The sequence below is a fragment of the Chiloscyllium plagiosum genome, unplaced genomic scaffold (assembly GCF_037043375.1).
Source record: "Chiloscyllium plagiosum isolate Xiang-an unplaced genomic scaffold, Cpla_swu_hap1 HiC_scaffold_33, whole genome shotgun sequence".
Taxonomy (NCBI): domain Eukaryota; kingdom Metazoa; phylum Chordata; class Chondrichthyes; order Orectolobiformes; family Hemiscylliidae; genus Chiloscyllium; species Chiloscyllium plagiosum.
In genome coordinates, this window is record NW_028270171.1 from 11,579,966 (window position 1) to 11,597,737 (window position 17,772).

At 41.8% G+C, this 17,772-nt stretch overlaps 2 protein-coding genes across 4 annotated transcripts in view; both read right to left on the bottom strand.

Annotated features, from left to right (window-relative positions):
• Positions 1-4,210, bottom strand: part of med25 (mediator complex subunit 25) — a 47,992-nt gene extending 43,782 nt beyond the window's left edge. The window contains exons 1-3 of one of the 3 annotated variants that reach the window (XM_043679668.2): positions 4,048-4,210; positions 2,289-2,468; positions 333-378 (exon numbers count right to left, since the gene is read on the bottom strand). In XM_043679668.2, the coding sequence (XP_043535603.1) occupies positions 333-378; positions 2,289-2,422 (180 nt within the window). In that variant the 5' untranslated portion in view covers positions 2,423-2,468; positions 4,048-4,210. Of the gene's footprint in view, positions 1-332; positions 379-2,288; positions 2,469-3,613; positions 3,928-4,047 lie in introns of those variants that run through there. The other 2 variants (XM_043679666.2, XM_043679667.2) reach the window with 2 other exon arrangements.
• Positions 4,211-9,843: 5,633 nt separating this feature from the next.
• The window catches only part of LOC122542016 (proline-rich protein 12-like), an 85,991-nt gene continuing 78,062 nt past the window's right edge, over positions 9,844-17,772 (bottom strand). The window contains exon 16 of the mRNA XM_087978275.1: positions 9,844-17,769. Within this exon, the coding sequence (XP_087834401.1) occupies positions 17,629-17,769 (141 nt within the window). The 3' untranslated portion in view covers positions 9,844-17,628. The remainder of the gene's footprint in view (positions 17,770-17,772) is intronic.

Here is a 17,772-nt window from a genome sequence, read left to right on the forward strand (position 1 = left end):
TGCTCCACTGATAGTGTTGAGTTTCAGTATTACTATTTCTGTACAAGCAACATCATCCTTCACAGGAATCAGTACACACGTGATTGGTTTAGGTTAGCACTTAATTCCTCTCTCAAAGCAACATATGCACAACCTCCAGAAACATTCCTGGTAGGTGCAATATCTGGGCAGAGATTAATGGAATTTGATCAGTGATACTGACACTTGCTCAATCCTTTGTATTATTTTTTTTTGAGAAAAATGCTAGTCGAAAGCATATAGTACACCAAAATTTAAATACCACCTCAAGGGTTCACTCAAACACAACAAAAACACTCGAGGAACTGACGTACATCACCACCAAAGTCTGTTTCTGCCGGAGGACCACCATTAAAATACCTGCAAAAAGAAATAAGATTTGACAGATCATTATCAAATTAATAATCCTTGCAGTTTATCTTGAAAGTGAAAACAGGTTGTACTTGAAGTGAAATTATCAGACTACGGGCAGAGTGCATGGAAATGGGAGCAGGCATAGGCATGATAGTTGGAATGACTTCCTTCCATTATGTATGTTCAAATCCATGATCTTTTAAGGAGATCACGAGCAAACCATTCATTCCTTTACGTTGGGCTTGCTTTGAAGCACTAATTCATGATGAAAGGGTCACTACTAAAATTTCCTGTACTCCCAGTACAGAATCAAAGCTGTAGTTCCACACTCTTAGTCAAGCGAAAGGTCTGTTATTATTAAATATGTCTTGTAAAATTATGAAAGTTAAAATCAAGGCTGTACTCCATCACAAAGAATGCCACTGGAAAGAATCAAAGGCCTTATGCCAAGAGATTAAGATAAAATTAACTTTCTAATTTGAAAGGCAATTGAAAATAAATAATGTGTAAAGTTTGCATGCTAACTTGAAGTATCAAAACGAAAGATTCAATTCAAATCTCAACCAAAGGTAAATTTTCCCTTTTTGCAAGCCACAATTTAATCTATCCCCACCATATAATCAGGTTGCTCATTCCAGATCATAACCACTCACTGATTACATAATTACATGAAGAGAAATTATTTTCATGGCTCAGGGGAAAAGGCAGGGAGTGGGATCAGGTGCACTTGCAGAGAAGAAACACTGACATAATGGGCTAAGTGAATCTCTTCTAAGGTACTTGGTTCATATTTACTTGATGAATTTCCTTTCAATAACCAGACAATTTTTAGAGAAAAAAAAACTTTCCAAATCAATAAAATTTCTTTGGAGCTTGAGTTTTCAATCCATCTCAGCTTGCATCAGATAATCACCCAGAGACCACAATGGTAGGCATGGAGAAAATTTGGGCTGCTACACTTTGTTTTGAAGCATCAACTCAGTTCTCATTTTTCTCTTGGTCCATCAATTCTGTCACACTCAAAATTCCTGAACTGCTCCAACTGACCTCCACCGTTTCCCTCAATCTACCACTGGTGATAAATGTTTAACCAAGTAGCCTCATTTTGGAAAGCCCTCCCTAAATCTGTCCTTCTTGAGTCAGATTACCTACAGTACAGAAACAAGCTATTCAATTAACGGGTTACAGCCCAACATGTGTCTCCTGCCAGCACTCTATATCTGACCACATTTTTCCACACTATACCCCTTGTGGTTATTGACCTTCCCCCAGTTGCATCAAGCATTTGTTTCAATTATTCCATGAAGTATCATATTCCACATTCAAACAACTCTCTGGGTAAAGATATTTTTTGGGTTCCCAATCGGATTTATTAGCGTCTAGCTTATGTTAGTGATCCCTAGTCCTGGACTTGCCTGTATGTGGAAACATCTTCGCTATCTCTAGCCATTAATCATCCTCAAGGCCTCCAATAGGTCATCTCAGCCTTGTCTTTTCCAAAAAATTGGCACAGTCTGTTCAATCTTGCCCTTTCTTCTTTGAAGGGTCTGTTTGACAACCCCTCCTTATATCACTATCATTGGATTCATCATCTGGGTCTTCCTTACAGCACTGTGAAGCAAACTTTATTCCGCATTACAAACAATACAAATTCAAATATTTTATTGCTGTAACCTGATTGATGCACTGGGAGTGAGTCCCTCACACTGGATCAAGAGTTATGAACAGGTGGAACTAGATAAGGGATGACAGGCTTTACTTCCTGAAGAACAAGAATGAATCAGTTCGCTTTGCACACAGGACCTCTGGGGTGTTGGCACAATGCCATAGCCACTAGATTACAGCATTCTTATATAGTAAGGAAACGTTGACCTGGTCTGTCTCAGGTGATCACAAACAGTACAGGGTCTACTTACTCAATTGCTGGGAGAATGTAATGCTTCCGGAGAGATTCAAAGTACGGCCCAAGGTTCGCTGTCCCTTCGATAACGAAAACCACATCTGCTACCATGTTGGGAGGGCTAGGAGTGTCAATAGGGGGCACAACCATGGTGTTTGCAAGTCACTGTGAAACCTTTGCTTTTACACCGAGGCAGCTGTATGGAGAGAAAGAACACTTGGCTATATTTTGTTGACAGATTAACTCCTATCACAGGTTAGGCTAAAGCCCAAAGTACCACTGTAGTCTATATGCGTTTAGGTCCTGCAGCAACATTCTTGCACCCCAGTATTTTTTTGGGAGCAGGGCAGGAATAAGAGAGTAGAGAGTGGAGGGAAGAGACAGGAGTTGACTGTATAAACCAGGTTAGTAGGATGGGAAAAATTGACATCCAATTCAATTTAATTAAGACAGGAGTTATTAGGTTTTGACTTGAAACACCTCAGTTGGAGACGTGGTGTTGGGGAAGTTGTAGTCATTTCTGCTACATTGATTCTGAATGAAATTATTCCCTACAGACCAAAGGAGAACAGATTGAAATTTTAGCCAAAAAAGAAAAGCCTTTGGTTGTTTTAGACTAAAAAAAGTGTTATATAAATTGTTGTTGTCACCAAATTTAGTTCCCTATCATTCTTACAAACTATGTTCATCAATCTGCTCAGGCATGGTTTGTATACCTCTGGGAAAGGTGGGACTTGTACCCAGGTCTTCTGGCCAAGATATTAAGACAACCACTATGCAACAAGACCACCGCTCTACTATTATTGTGTCCCAATAGTTCCCAGAGATAAACTATCACTGACTAATGATACATAGGCTACAGAGAGTATACAAATGTTTTGTTAGAATGGTACCAGGGAATCTGGAGAGACTATGACTATTGCCCTTCGAGCAGAGGAAGTTAAAGGAAAAACTCTCCTACAAATGGCAATTTATACTATATTAATTGCTTGTTTCAAAATTGAGATTGCTGGACTGTTAACCAAACAAAGAGATAATCGGGCAGAGAACAGCCATAAGATCTCTTGAATGGTAAAATTATGAGAAGCTGTACAGCTGCTTCCTGTTCCAACATTCAGATTAAAATTATAAGACATAGCCGAGCACTTAAAGCTACTGGTACTTCTCACTTGTAATTTATTTTTCAGCTGTCAAATTGTAATACATCTCTATCTATTCAACTCACTCCTCCTCCCCATCATCAGCATAAAATCCACCAATTCCCAGCTATTTTTCAGTTCTGATGAAGGATCACTTGACTCAAAAGATTAACTGTTTTTCTCTCCATAGATGCTGCCAGACCTGAGTTTCTCTAGCACTTTATTTTTCATGTCCATATGTCCTGCAGCAGGTTAGACTTGAACCCAAATAAGTGAAACAAAAGAATACTGTAAATTTGAAGCAAAAACAGGAATTGCTAGTTCTGAAGAACGGTCTCTGGAGCCGAAACGTTAACTTTCCATCCACCGACGCTGTCAGACCGTGAGTTTTTCCAGCAGTGTGTGTGTTTTGGCACTTGAAAAAGTTCAACAAAAGGAACAAAATCCGTCAAGACGTTTCATACGAAAAAAAAGATGAATAATACATGAGAAAAACTTTCTTTTAAAAACGTGCACGGTGATAGCATGAGGCATCAGTTTTGCTTTCCTATAAATAACTGCACTGCAGCGAAGGCTCCTCCCCATTACACGACTGTCATTCACACAAACGTTCGCCATTTAAAATTATTGACGAACCTCGCGGGCAGCTTCTCGCCTTTCCACATCGCAGTAAGGGGTGTTTAAAGCTCTCGTCTTTCCGATGTAACAAACTTTTCCCTCTCCCGTCCCTCGGCCTTTTCCACCAGGCCGCTGGAGAGAAACAGCTCGAGCGCAACCAATCACCTCACGTGACACCATCGATCCGCCCCGCCCACTTCACGTCAGTCAGAAACGTCACACAGACGGACGCTGCGGCCCCGTCTACGTGACCAACACTGACCGCCCCGCTATTCGTATGTCGGAAGCGACTGTACGCGCCCCCTGGCATCACGTGTCACTGAAGGTCCTGCCCACCACGTGCGTCTTGGCGACCGTGGGCCCCGCCCATTCTGACGTCCGGTTGTCGGTGCCAGTCCCTATTTGGCTTCTCTGCCCAATCGCCGGGGCAAATGTACGGCCCCATGTGCGTCTCATGACATCGCGGGATTGTGTCCCTTTTAACAAGCTAGCTCTTGCGGCGCGTCACATAACGTATGGGTGATTCCGCCCATGTTAGCGTCACACTTCACGCTCCCTTCAGCTCTCCATTGAATCAGCCGCGTCACGTGAAAGATGTGCAGCCCCGCCTACTTGGTCAGCACGACGGTGTGCTACGCCCCTTCGACCCCTTGTCGTTGCCCTTGACTGAGCTGCATGCACGTGTCCGAGCTACTCCTACCCCATTCCTAGAAAACATCGCGTGTCTTTATCACGTGACTAACACCAGCTGGCGACGTGCCATCTGGACCACACCCCCTTTATGACGCTCAAGTAAATTGATAGAGCGCTTTCAGATGACGTCACGTAAGCCGCCATCTTGGCCGCCATTGCCATGGTGATCAGCAAATTATCGACTGAAAATAGTGCTAAGTCAGGAAGTCAGTTCACTATTTAGAAAATAAGTCTTGTTCTCTTGGGGTATTAGTATAAAACATTTTTAAAGTAATCTTTTCAAGAATCAGACATAATTTGACATCGAACTGCATAAGGAGATAGCAACTAGTTTCTGTTCCGTTTTCGGATTAAAGCCTAACCTTTTTGGGACGACCATTGATACTGGTCGCTTCAAGAAATCTTAGAAGTGTGAAAGATCATAGGCCGAGGGGCGTAGACCTCTGTGCTGTAGACCTCTATAACGCTATGATTAAAGGGAGAAGGGAAATCCATTTCAATATTGGAGATGTTACTGTTTTTAAAAATATGAAACACGTCAAGTTGCTTTCCGATATGTTTAAAGCAATTGAGTATTGAAAACCTCAACAGTTCACATTTGAAAAGTTAGGCATTCTTCAGGGATCGGGCAGCACCAGAATTTTTAATGGTACGTGAACGGGCCAGTGAACACAATAACGATCCATAGTCACTTTTATTTCGTCTTACGCAATAACTCTATTTACTTTTAGTAGACTGTGTATTTCTTTCTCTGAATGTTATACTCCATTGGGAAAAACCCAAGTGCACATGAAATGCATAAGAGCCTGGAAATCCATTCACTGTGCTGAGTCAGAGTCCCAGGGTAAATATTGCTTGATTGACAGCTCTGGTACTCTGATCTCTGCTATCAATTGAATAATGTTTATTTATACAAGATAGAATGTTTCAAATGCTTATAGTTTCTGTTATTAATACTTATCAGGGTCTGGATGAACAACACTTTTATAAGGAATCTTTTGAACATAAATTTGGAAAATTATAAATTAATGAGTCATTACAATGCAATTAAAATTGTATTGTTAGGATCATTGAGCTTATACTGTACATAGTGACCAATGGAAATAGAAGTGCCATAGCTTGTCATGGTATAATGAGGTCAGCAATGGGGGACAGATGGAAAGTATGAAGTGACGTGCAGGATGAATGGGGAGTATGTGAGACTATGAAGAATGAGGCTATCAATTTAATTTTTCATTTTGTTTTCATTACAATTGGGGCATTATCCTGTCTTTGTGAATACTTTATTCCTTGATCATCCATGATTGGAGAGGAATGTTTTATCACAAAATTCATGACCTGTCTTTGGTTGCCTATTGCAAGAAGGTGAGGGTCAGAGATGCTTGATATGTAAGCAAGAAGTGTAAAGGGTATTGCTTGGAGGTATTTCTGGATGTTTAGTAATGTGTCACTCACCAGCGCATTGTGTAAGTTTTAAAAGCCAACAAAGATTACTAAAAATAATAGATGGAGAAAACAAAAGGGCAAACTAGCAAGTAATAGAGAATAGACAGCAAGAGGATTTTGCGGCCTACGTATATAAATCACAGAAAGCTAGTATTCAAGTTCATCAGTTAATAGAGAAATCAAATGGGTTGATGGCCTTATTTTCAAAGGAAATATATAATAAATTAAAGAGATATGGCTAAAACTATATAAGGCATGGGTCAAACCACACCTGGAAAACTGTGAACACTATTGGCCTTCTTATCCAAGGAAACATATGTTGTTGGAGGCAGTCCAGAGGAAGTTCACTGGGTTAATTCCAGGTCGATAAGAATTATCATATGAGAAGTTGAATAGTTTGGGCTTATACTCACTGGAATTTAGAAAAATGAGAAGGGACATTATTGAAACATATTAAATACTTAGGGAGCTTGACAGGGGAGATACAGAGAGGTTGTTTCACCCTATGAGTGAGTGTATGGTGAGAGGACAATCTCAGAGTGAAATGTCACCCATTTAAAACAGAAATGAGAAAGATTTTTTTTCCAATCAGAAGGTAGTGGAATTATTTAGTGCAGAAGGCTGTATTGACTTCGTCAATAAGTATATTCAAGGCTGAAATGGACAGCTTTCTTAATCGTAAGGTCATTAAAGGTTATGAGAATAAAGCAGGAGTCTCATTGAATGATGGAATAGAATCAATGGGCTGAACAGCCTGTTTCTGCTCTTGCGTCTTATGGTCTTACCTCCAACCAGCCTAAAAATCAATAAAATCATTTTTTATTTGCAATTACTAATAAACTTACCACAAATACGTGCTCAAAATACTTTTAAAATCCCTGAACTATTAGATATGCTTTATATGTTTTCTTCCAAATTGGTCACCACAGTGCACAGGTTAATATTTAATTCCTGGATCCTCCAAAGTAATTCTGTAATGCTGGTGATATATTCACTAAACAGAGCTAATAGTCATTTTATATTTTGGATGCACAAGTAACAATTGTTCATAAGAAAACCATAAATTCGAGTCATAGAGGTCCAACTCATCCATGCTGATCAGATACCTAACCTAATCTAGTTCCATTTGTCAGCACTTGGCCCAAATCCCTCTAAACACTTCCAGATACCTTTTAAATGTTGTAATTGTATCAGCCTCTATCACTTCCTCTTGCAGCTCATTCCACACATGCACCAGCTCTGCATGAAAAAGTTGTCTCTTAGGTCCCTTTGTTATTTTGTTTTTATTCATTCATGTGAGCACCATTGTTTTGGCCCACATCTTCATTCCCTTCCCCTTTATTTCCCTTTGAGAAATTGCTAAACTATCTTCTCAAGCCCGGTGTCTGTGTGGTGTAGGCACCTCCTCACTTTCATCAGGGAACAGGTTCCAGGATTTTGATTCAGTGGTGATGAAGAAATGGCATTATATTTCCAGGTCAGGATGGTTTGTGATTTGAGAATGGAACTTGCTGATGGAGATGCATCTGCTGCTTGACTTGCCAGATCTTAAAGCTCAGAGGTGTGCAAGGTGCTGGTTTGCAGTGCATCTTGTAGATGGCAAACACCATTCCAACAGTGCCCCCGTTGCAGGAGTGAATGTTGAAAGTTGGTGGATAGGGTACTGATCAACACAGTTGCTTTCCCCTGGATGATATCAAGCTTGAGTGTTATTGGAGCTGCACTCATCCAGGCAACTGGAGAGTATTCCATTATACTTCTAATTTGTGGATAATGGACAGGAGTCTTAAGGTGTGTCACTAGTTGCAGAATACTCATCTTCTGGCTTGCCTTTGAAACCACAGTATTTCTGTGGTTAGTCTAGTTAAGTTTTTAGTCGATTGTGATCTCCAGGATGTTGCTGTATAGGGACAATCTTCAACACTACAATCAGAATATTGTCAGGGCATAAAGCCTTTGCTTCATCCAGTGCATTCAACCGTTTCTTGATAATACATTGAATGAATGGAATTGCCTGAAGACTGGCATTTGCAATGCTGGAGACTTCAGGAATAGGCTAAGATTGATCATCCTACTATTAAAATGTCCATTCAGCAATGATTGCAAGTGGCTTTAGCCTGGCCTTTGCACTACAGGATAAATTTGTTCTCCTCTCTCAAAGTTGAGAGTCTTTAGAGCTCTCTTCCTCAAAAGGCGAAGGAAGCAGCATCTTTGAATCTTTTTAAGACCATAAGATATAGAAGCGGAATTCAGCTATTTGGACCACCAAATGGTCTGTGCGACTATTCAATCATGTTTTTCAATCCCATTCCCCTGCCTTCTTCCCATAACCCTTGCTCCCCTAACCAATCAAGAATCTATCTCCATCTTAAATATGCTGAATGACTTGGCCCTCATTGTGTCAATGAGTATCAGATTCACTAACCTGTCTAACTGAAGATGTTCCTCTTCATCTCAGTTCTAAAGGGTCATCTGTTCATTCTGAGGCTGTGCCCTTGGGTCCTAGTCTCTCCTACTGGTGGAAGTATCTTCTCCACATCCACTCTATCCAGGCCTCTCAGGATTCTATAAGTTTCAGTGAGATACTACCGCATTCTTCTAAAATCTGTTAAGTACAGGCTTCAACCTCTTCTCATATCTCAAGCCCTTCATCCTTCGGATAATTCTTATAAATCCCCTTTCCACCCCACAACGGCCAGCACATCCTCCCTTAGTTACAAGGCCCAAAACTGCTCAAAATATTCCAAATGCTGCCTGACCAGAGCTTTATACAGCCTCAAGAGTACATTCCTGCTCTTGTATTCTAGCCTTCTTGAAATGAATGCTGACATTGCATTTGCCTTCCTAACTGCCAAATGAGCCTGCATGTTTACCTTAAGAGAATCTTGAACTCTGACTCCTAAATCCCTTTGCACTTCAGTTTATGAAACCCTTTCTCCACTTATAAAGTAAAGATTACATTAAGATAGAGGTAGACGAATTCTTCAGGACCAAGGGGGTAAAATGTTATTGTGGACAGGTGGCAATGCAGATTATTTCAATCAGCCACAATCTTATTGAATAGTGGAGAAAGCTCAGAAGGCCAAGTGGCCTACTCATGCTCCTAATCTGTCAGTTTGTGTATTCATTTGTATGAACTTACTTTCAGGATTGTGTTAGCAAAAGGGATGAAGGAGAACAGAATCAATCTGTTTAAAGGAAGTCAAGGTGTCAACCATTGAATTTATTGCTGAGTGCGATAAAATGTTTGAAAAATTAATGAGTTTTGTGGAAGGGAGGCGGTGCAGATTAAAACGCAGCTTTGAATCCACAACCAGATCAGTGTTTTGCCAAATGGTGGAGTGAACTTGGAAGGGCTGAATAGCTCTAAATTTCCTTTGGGTGATTGATTTAATTTAATGAGTGACCTTGGCTTGATTGACTCTGTGATGGTCTTTTGTACTTCTATTCCACAATTTAATCTTTTCTTTAGCTTCACTATTACACTGGAGGGTCTGCACTGGTGTATCCTGGACAGGGCAATTTCCTCTTCCTGATGTGTGGCACCCAGCATTCATGGGGTCTGTCCCTGAAGACCCCTTGGTGCCCATCGTGCTTAAATCCAAGGCACTCATTCCTGAGTACAGCATCTTAGCTCCATGAAGCACAAGAAGACACGAGTCTAGTCACGCACAACCATATTAAAACAGGTTTTTAAAAAAATGCAGAAAGCAGCGAATGAATTATTCATCATTTAAAACACAAAAGAGGTTAAACTATTTTTTTAGAAAAAAAACGATACAGAGGAAGAATGTGTTTTTTTTTCATTCTGTGGACACAGTATACAACGCAAGTTTTACATTTTGCGAGGGAAGTGGGGCCGATGGGTGGGGTGGGGGAGGGGAGGGTAGTATTAGGAAAAGAATAACATTTGCAGGACATTATTAAACAATTAAAAATATATAATATATGTAACATCAATACAGAAACACAAATCAGAAACAGTAACAATACCTTTCAGGCCATAACATTGTACAGTTAAAACACGTCATTAAAAAAAGTCAATAATAAGTAGTACATAATGAGAGAGAGAGAGAGAAAGTGTGTGTGTGTATGTGTGTCTGTGAGAGGGATGAAAACATTGCAACTCAGAAAAGTAGTTTACAACAAAAAAGGTTTAAAATGTGCCAACACCGCTGCCTTTAGAAGCAAACTGCAGAAACTTAAAACATAGTTTAAGTGTGCAAGGTGGTCTCCCACACTCCTAGTCATCAAATGTGCCACCCCAGTGGAAAGGGGCTCTGTGACATGTTGAGACACTTCTTAAACTGTTTACCCCTCACTCCACCCTTCCCACCCCACCACCTAACCATGTTGCACTCATACCCTTCAGTCCCCAACTCTCCTAGTGGTTGCCAGCTCCTGTGGGATTATCCTGGAACCTTCAAAAATTATAAAGGTTCATTGCGGAGGACGTTGCTGAGATTAGTAAACCCAGTGGAGAGAAAGAACAATTATATTGGGCATGAAAGATAACTGGATGGAAAATGAAAAAAAAAACTGGACTTTGCTTTGGGTTAAAACAAAAATTAGAAAAATAGGGATGAAAAAACCGACAGGTGAGGAGGACATTGTGGCTGTGGGAAGGTGGAAACGTCATGATGATAGGTGTGGAGGGTGAGCAGGCAATGAGGCTGTTAGAGATTACTCAATGAAACTTCAGGAATCCATTCAATCAGAATTGGCTACCCAAGTCCCACTCAGGAATCTTCAAAGTGGTGTCAGACTGACAGTAAGAAACTCAACTGGTTCATCGGGGCACCAACAAGGAGTGGCTATTTTTAGGACTGTCTTGATCATTCTCTTGAAAAGTCCCTAGAAAAGGGAAGGAGGAGTCCTTCTGAGAATTAATAGCAAATTCCCCTGTTTCTAAAAGAAAATAAAATTCCCCAGGTCCAATCATTCACTTGTTTTTCTCACTCATCTACTTCAGCAGTAAAGGGAATATTACTGGATGAATGATTGGGAAACATGCCTTCAAATCCCATCATGGAAGCTGGGGAATTTTAACTTTAATTAGAAATAAAATCTATCTGGTTCCCCTTAGGTAGAAAATTTGCTTTCCTCACCCAGATGGGCCTAAATGCAATGTGGCAGACCTGCAGCAATGTGGGTGACTCCTAATTGCCCTCTGAAGTGACCCAGCAAGTCAGTGAAGGGTGGACCGTACACATAAATAACAGGAGCAACAAGCTCAATAGCTTGTTTAGAGGGCAGGACAATAGTGATTTCAGGAAGAATATCCAATGAAAAATCCTTCTTCCCCCTTCCCAAAGTCCCAACTAGTTTCACCAAACCAATGGGCATCTCCCAGGGCATTTCAAGAAGAGTGAATGGTAAACTGATGGTCAACACTCAGTTTACAACCGCAGCATCCAGTGAGAGGATACAGGCGTGGTTCAGGGATTAGAAAAAATGGCATCACCTGTCTAGGGTTGACAATGCTCCTTGTTTGGGCAGGTGTATCCGAGGTTGACAAATAAGGTTAATCTCCAGGGGATGACAATCTTGTGACACAGCATTAGTGTCCCTACCCCCTGGACCAGGAGGCCTGGGTTCAAGTCCCACCTGCTCTAGAGGTGTGTAATAACACCCCCGAACAGGTCAATCAGAAAAATAGGTTAATCTCCATGGAAAATGTTAGGAGCTAAAACCTGGGAACAAGATCAAGGAAACATTTTGACATTTCAGTTCGAAAGCTTTTGGGTTTTTAGTTGTTACAAAGTTTTTGTGATTGGGAGGTTGTCAATGTGATGAAACCTTCAGGAAATTGTCCAGCCAGAGTTGGCAACCCAATACATCATATAATGAAAGTTCTAGAAGATTCCTGTGGCCCTGGCCAGAAGAAATTTCCCATATCCAAGGGTTACCTACTGTTTGCTCCATTCACACAGACACACAGTCACCAATCCAAACATTATTGATAAGTTAGTGAAAAGTAAACCCTAAAAGTTCTTTTAATCCACAGGATACTCAAAAATCATAATGACTCAATAAATCAACTCTCTCATTCCATTGATTCAGCTACAGGCTCTTACTTCAGATTACAATCCAGTGACAGTGCTGGTGGACAAGTGCCTGAATGTTGGAATGAAGCTTCATGATAATGTGCCAACTTTTCTAAACAGCCAATACACAATCGCCATAGCAATGTGTGAACACAAGAGGAATGTCTGCTTGAGCGAGATACTAGAGACAATAGTAGAGCCGGGGAACAGGACTGACTGGATTACTCTACAGAAGGCTAGTATGGATACAATGGGCTGATCAGTGCCATAAAAGTTTTTGGGGGGTCGGGGGTTTGGTGGTGGTGATGAGATGCACAACTAACATTCAGTCAGGCATTTCGATGCTACATAGAAGATTCAGTCAGGCTACATAGAAAATTTAGTGGCAGTGTTCTGAAGAACAGGGCCAGGGAAGCTTTGCCTCGACTGGGGTTACATGGATCTTCCAACCTTCAGATGATCCAGTCCTTCACATATTGCTGTTTGTGGGAGCTTGCTGTGCTCAAGTGTTGGCTCTATGTTTCCCACAATGACAACAGCAACTATGTTGCATTGCTATATAGATGTGAATCCACCAGAATTTCACACAGTGAATTGTAGGCTGATTCCAGGTATGGAGGATAAAGCTTGAGAGATTAGGCCAGTAATGTTGGAATTTGCAAGAATGAGAGGTGACCTTATTGAAAAATACAGGGAGCTTGACTGGGTAGATATGGAGAGGTTGTTTCTCCTTGTGGGAAGAGTCTAGGACCAGACAGCATCACCTCAGAATAAGGGGTTATACACTTAAGACAGAGATGAGGAGTAAATTTTTGCTCTGAGGTAGTGAACATGTGGAATTCTTTACTACAGAGATCTGTTGAGGCTGGGTCATTAAGTATATTCAAGGTTGAGATGGACAAGTTGTTAATATGTGAGGAAACAAGAGTTAAGGGAAATAGGCAGGAAAGTAGAGTGGAGGGTTATCAGATCAACCATGATCTCATAGAATGGTGGAAAAGACTTAATGGGCTGAATGGCCTATTTCTGCTCCTATGCCTTGTGGTCTTATGTACACAATGTGCAAAGGGGAACAAAACTCAGGGACAGAAGAAAGATAAAAAGCAGCATCACTCTCAGGCACATTCATACAGATGGTTGGCTAGGAGTGATATCATTACCAGAGCCTTTTGGGTTTCGGTGAAGTTGGGATCTCATGCCTAATATTGAAGTGCTCACAAAAACTAATGGGGCAAAAATGTCATTTGTGGATATAGCCACAGGGCATCTTTCAGCTAATATCTTCCACTGTGGCCATCAGATTGACCAGAGATGAAAATGACTGCCTCTACAGGTTTACTCTACCCTCCGATCACACTGTCATTCTTCCCTGTGACTTGCTTTCGCGCACAAGCCCAGAGAGTCATGGTGTGTGTTCAATCCGGACAGGCATCATAGCCCCGCGCAACACCCTGAGCTGACAGATGCCCCATGTGAAATCCAACTGAGATAAGCATCGTTACTCTGCTGTACTGTTCTTCTCAGTCTCTTATCTCTCTCTCTCTCTCGCAAACACACACACACACGTAATGCTGCAGACAGTGGGGGCTTCAATGGCATCAGGAGCAGCAGTTCTGGCTGAATTTCATTTCCATTTGTCCCTCACTTCCAAGGAACTGAAATTATTGCCCAACTCCTGGCAGCAACCGAGATCCACACCCGTAGGGCTGCAGCCATTAGTTCAGGGTGCCCGAGTCTGTTATGCTAAAGTGGGAGGGTTAGACAAATCCTATCACAGGCAAGTTCATCCCCCCACTTGCTGTCTCTCTGTGTAGGGGTGCACCAATCCATTTTGTCGTAAACTACCTTTCTGAATAAAATAGGACACTTGACAAGTCTCAGAACATATTATATAAACCAGGTACTAATAAGGTCCAGTCAGACTGAACATCACAGCTAAGCAACCTTGCATTTTTTTTTTCCTCTGTTAAGAATTGATTACCTCTCTCAAATATAATATAGTACATGGACATTTGCTCTGTACAATATATACACTGGAGATTTGGCATGTAGCCACTATTTTAAAAAGCGCTTCAGAGAACTCAGCACCCAAGAAGGACAGAATCTAATTTTTTTTTTGTAAAATTGTTTTACTGGAAGGAAAGAGAGACATGGAATCAGTAAAATGCATTTAAATAACTTGAAAACTTGATTAAATTATATTCAGCCAGCGTTAGATTTTTTTTTTGTTTTTTTTTAAATAGTTAATTCTCTTGTTAAAAGGATGAGGGGGAGATTTTCTTTTAATTGATTAAAATCGGAAAGTTAGGTCCAAAACCTGCTGCAGTGTGTCACACTCAACCTCATCTTAATGAGTTTTTAAATAAAGCTCAAAGCTGCTCCCCACAGAGTTCCTTTCTTACTGGGATTTCTCCCCTCCCCTGCATCACAACCCACCACCCTTGCCATCCCGGTTTTCCCTTCCTGTCCTACATCCACCAAGGTCATGTCAATGGGACCCCAGGATGTCTTTCTTTGAAGCAACTGCTAACGTTAGACTGTTCATCTTTTTGAAGTTATTTTTGAGGGGGGTAGGTGGGAGGTTATAAGGTGGTGCAGGGGTGCGGTGGGATTGCCTAACAAGGCCTATTTTCAGAGGGAAGGATTGTCTTCTTTGATTGAGGGACCTGTTTCCAAAGAAATCAATCTTTGGAGTCTTTCGCCCTTTGCAACTGACAGCCATATGTCATATCCATCCCAGACTGGCAGCCATTTCAAATTTTCATTTGCACCCAACCTCCCAGGTCCAGAGTAAAATTGTGTTCAGTTGCCACTCATTCTTGAAGTTGGTAGCTATTTACAGTCATCTGTTCTCTAATATTCAATTACACACCCTCCAAGGAGGCAGCCATCTGTAGTGTCCAGCTGCCTCATATCCAGAATGATAGCCATTTTGACTATCCAGTCACATGTCCTCCAGAGTGGCAGCCATTTTGACCATCCAGTCACATGTCCTTTTGAAGGCAGCCATTTTGAGTATTAAGTCACGTGCCCACTTGAATGGCAGCCATTTGCAGTGTTACCCAAAGCCATTCATTAAATATGCAGCACATGGCTGATCCAGCATTCAATCTCTCATTCCTACACTTTCACGTCATCTCGGTTCAATTTAACTTATTAAGCACACGAACTTACAAATAGAACCCTTCAGCTTTTTGTTTACCTGTTGGGATCGGAAAAGGGGGTGGGGCCATTGGGAGGGGTAAGCAACCAAAATGGGAAAACAGATATCAGGGGTCAGGTTTGACTGGCAAACTAGCCCAGTCACCATGGCATCTGCATAGACTTTATCTGACTGGATACATTGGCTTCTCAAAACTCTAACCACATAATTAAGATCAATTTAGAGACAGCACAAGTTAGACAAGCCAGCAATTCACTCCAACCTCCCCCACCCCACCTCACCTCCAATGCTCGAGCAGTAAAAAGAAAAGATTTATATTGGACTTTGAAGTTTCCAAATTAGGAGAGCACTGGAATCTCTGCAGAAACACTTAACATGTTGACAAGTTGCCTATTTTATATCCTAACTCTGTCCTGGTCAGTTGGCCGGGGAAAAGTCCAAATATAACATCGCAATCAGATCTCTGCTCAAGTAGCTGGCACACCACATCAGCAGCTCATGAGACAAGCAAAGAAAGCAAGTGACTGAGTAAAATGGCGTATTCGGAGAAAGGGAAGCACAATACTCAAGGGAATCCCCCTTCCCTAACACTCAGGAAAAGCCAAGGGGTGCCCAGTGGGACAGTTGGATAGGGAGCATCCCACCCAGGTGGTCAGTCAAGCGGCCTGATGGTTTACGTGTGTGACATTTTTTGCTCACCTCTGACTTTGGTTCTTGCCTCCTACAAAGGGAACAAAAAATCCACGCCCTCTCCCCTGGACCGACCAATAATTAGGTCAAGTTGTTATATTCAGGAATTTGCCTTTGGAAAGGAGGTGGGGGTATTGGGGGGTGTTAGGGTTAAGCAAATGCCAAGGGGCTGGGGGGCTGGGACTGGATGGCATAAAGGAGGTGCGTTCAGGGAACAGGTGAGATTAGTGATGGAAGAATCAGTACTGGACAACAGATCAGGCTGAATCAGTGATAGTTTACAACTTCCAAATTGACAAGAGTCAGACAGCGACGTGTTAGAAAGAGTAGGGGTGGAATGGGGATTGGGGAGGGAAGAACAAGACAATTATAACTCAAACATTGCCACCCTCACCTCCACTGTCAGCAACCTGCCCAGAGCAGTGAGGTATCAGCTATCACATATCGGGCTATCCATTATCTCACATATCCAACACTAGGAATAACCAACGGAAGGCAGTCTGCCTTGCTGACCACATGAGACCCGGATCGGATCAGAGTAAAAGGAGGCAGTGCTCCAACCAATAATGACTATCTCTTTAGAAAATTTGGAATCTGAGGAAAATTGAGAATGAGGGAGTGGATTGTGATTAAAGGCAAGGATACGATCATAGTTTACTTTCCCGAAGGGGTTGAATTCATTTTTGTTTTTAAAAGACAAATCGTGATAGGCAGTCTGACCTAAACTTAAATGAAAGTTTGTCTTTTTTAAAAAATAAAAGAAAATGTAACCTTTGTCTTAATGTTGTTTTTCTTTTTTTTAAACACTGTTTCTTTTCCTCTGTTGCAGGCCTTTCTCTGCTACACTTCAGGTCACCATGGCCAGTGTGGAAGCCATTTTGATCACTGACCCCATCCCCTCAAACACCCACCTTCCAGCTGTGTTTTTTACGCAGTTTCACCAGAGAGAAAGGAAACCGTTAATCAATTAGATTAATACGTGACCCTCAAATGGAGCATTGGTGAGTAGGCCACAACTCATCTCATCGAACGGCAGATAGCATGTTCAGAAGGTGGGTGAGGTGGAGGGGTTGCAAAAAAAGGAACTACCACATTTTTTTTGCAAGGCGTTCAACTGGGCATTTCCTCCACACTCCTTCCTCCCAGCATGCCCCACATCTGCTGCCATTTTCATAAAGCCTCAATGTCCCTCAATACTCTGAGAGCAGGTCGAGGCCTAGGCTGTCAGGATTTATCTGAGGGGCAAGGAAGAAAGTCATAAGTCATTCAACAATCCTAACTGAATATTTTTGTACTGAAATCACTGCACAGCAACAACAACAATCCCAAAAAATAAAACCGTAAATCCGGTGATGAAAGTCAGGCCAGCTCCACTGATCACTGATGTCAAGTCCTATGTCCTTTCGGATTGGACGAAGAGTCCAGCGTCGGAGGGAGGGACCGGGACTGGGAACAACATAGTGGCAGCAAGGGGGGATCTGGGATGGAGTGAAGGGGGAATGGAGGAATGAGAGAAAGAAAAAGGATAGTCCTGGGCAGCCTTGTTGATCGCGGGAGGTGTCACGCACACTGCTGCTGCACCTGTGTAAGGAGCTCGCTGAACGAGTCAAAGAGTTTCTCCAGCCACGCTACATTCCGCATACACTGCTGCACAATCTCCTCCTGGCCCAGGTCCTCATTCACCTCCGACAGAGTGTCCGTCTG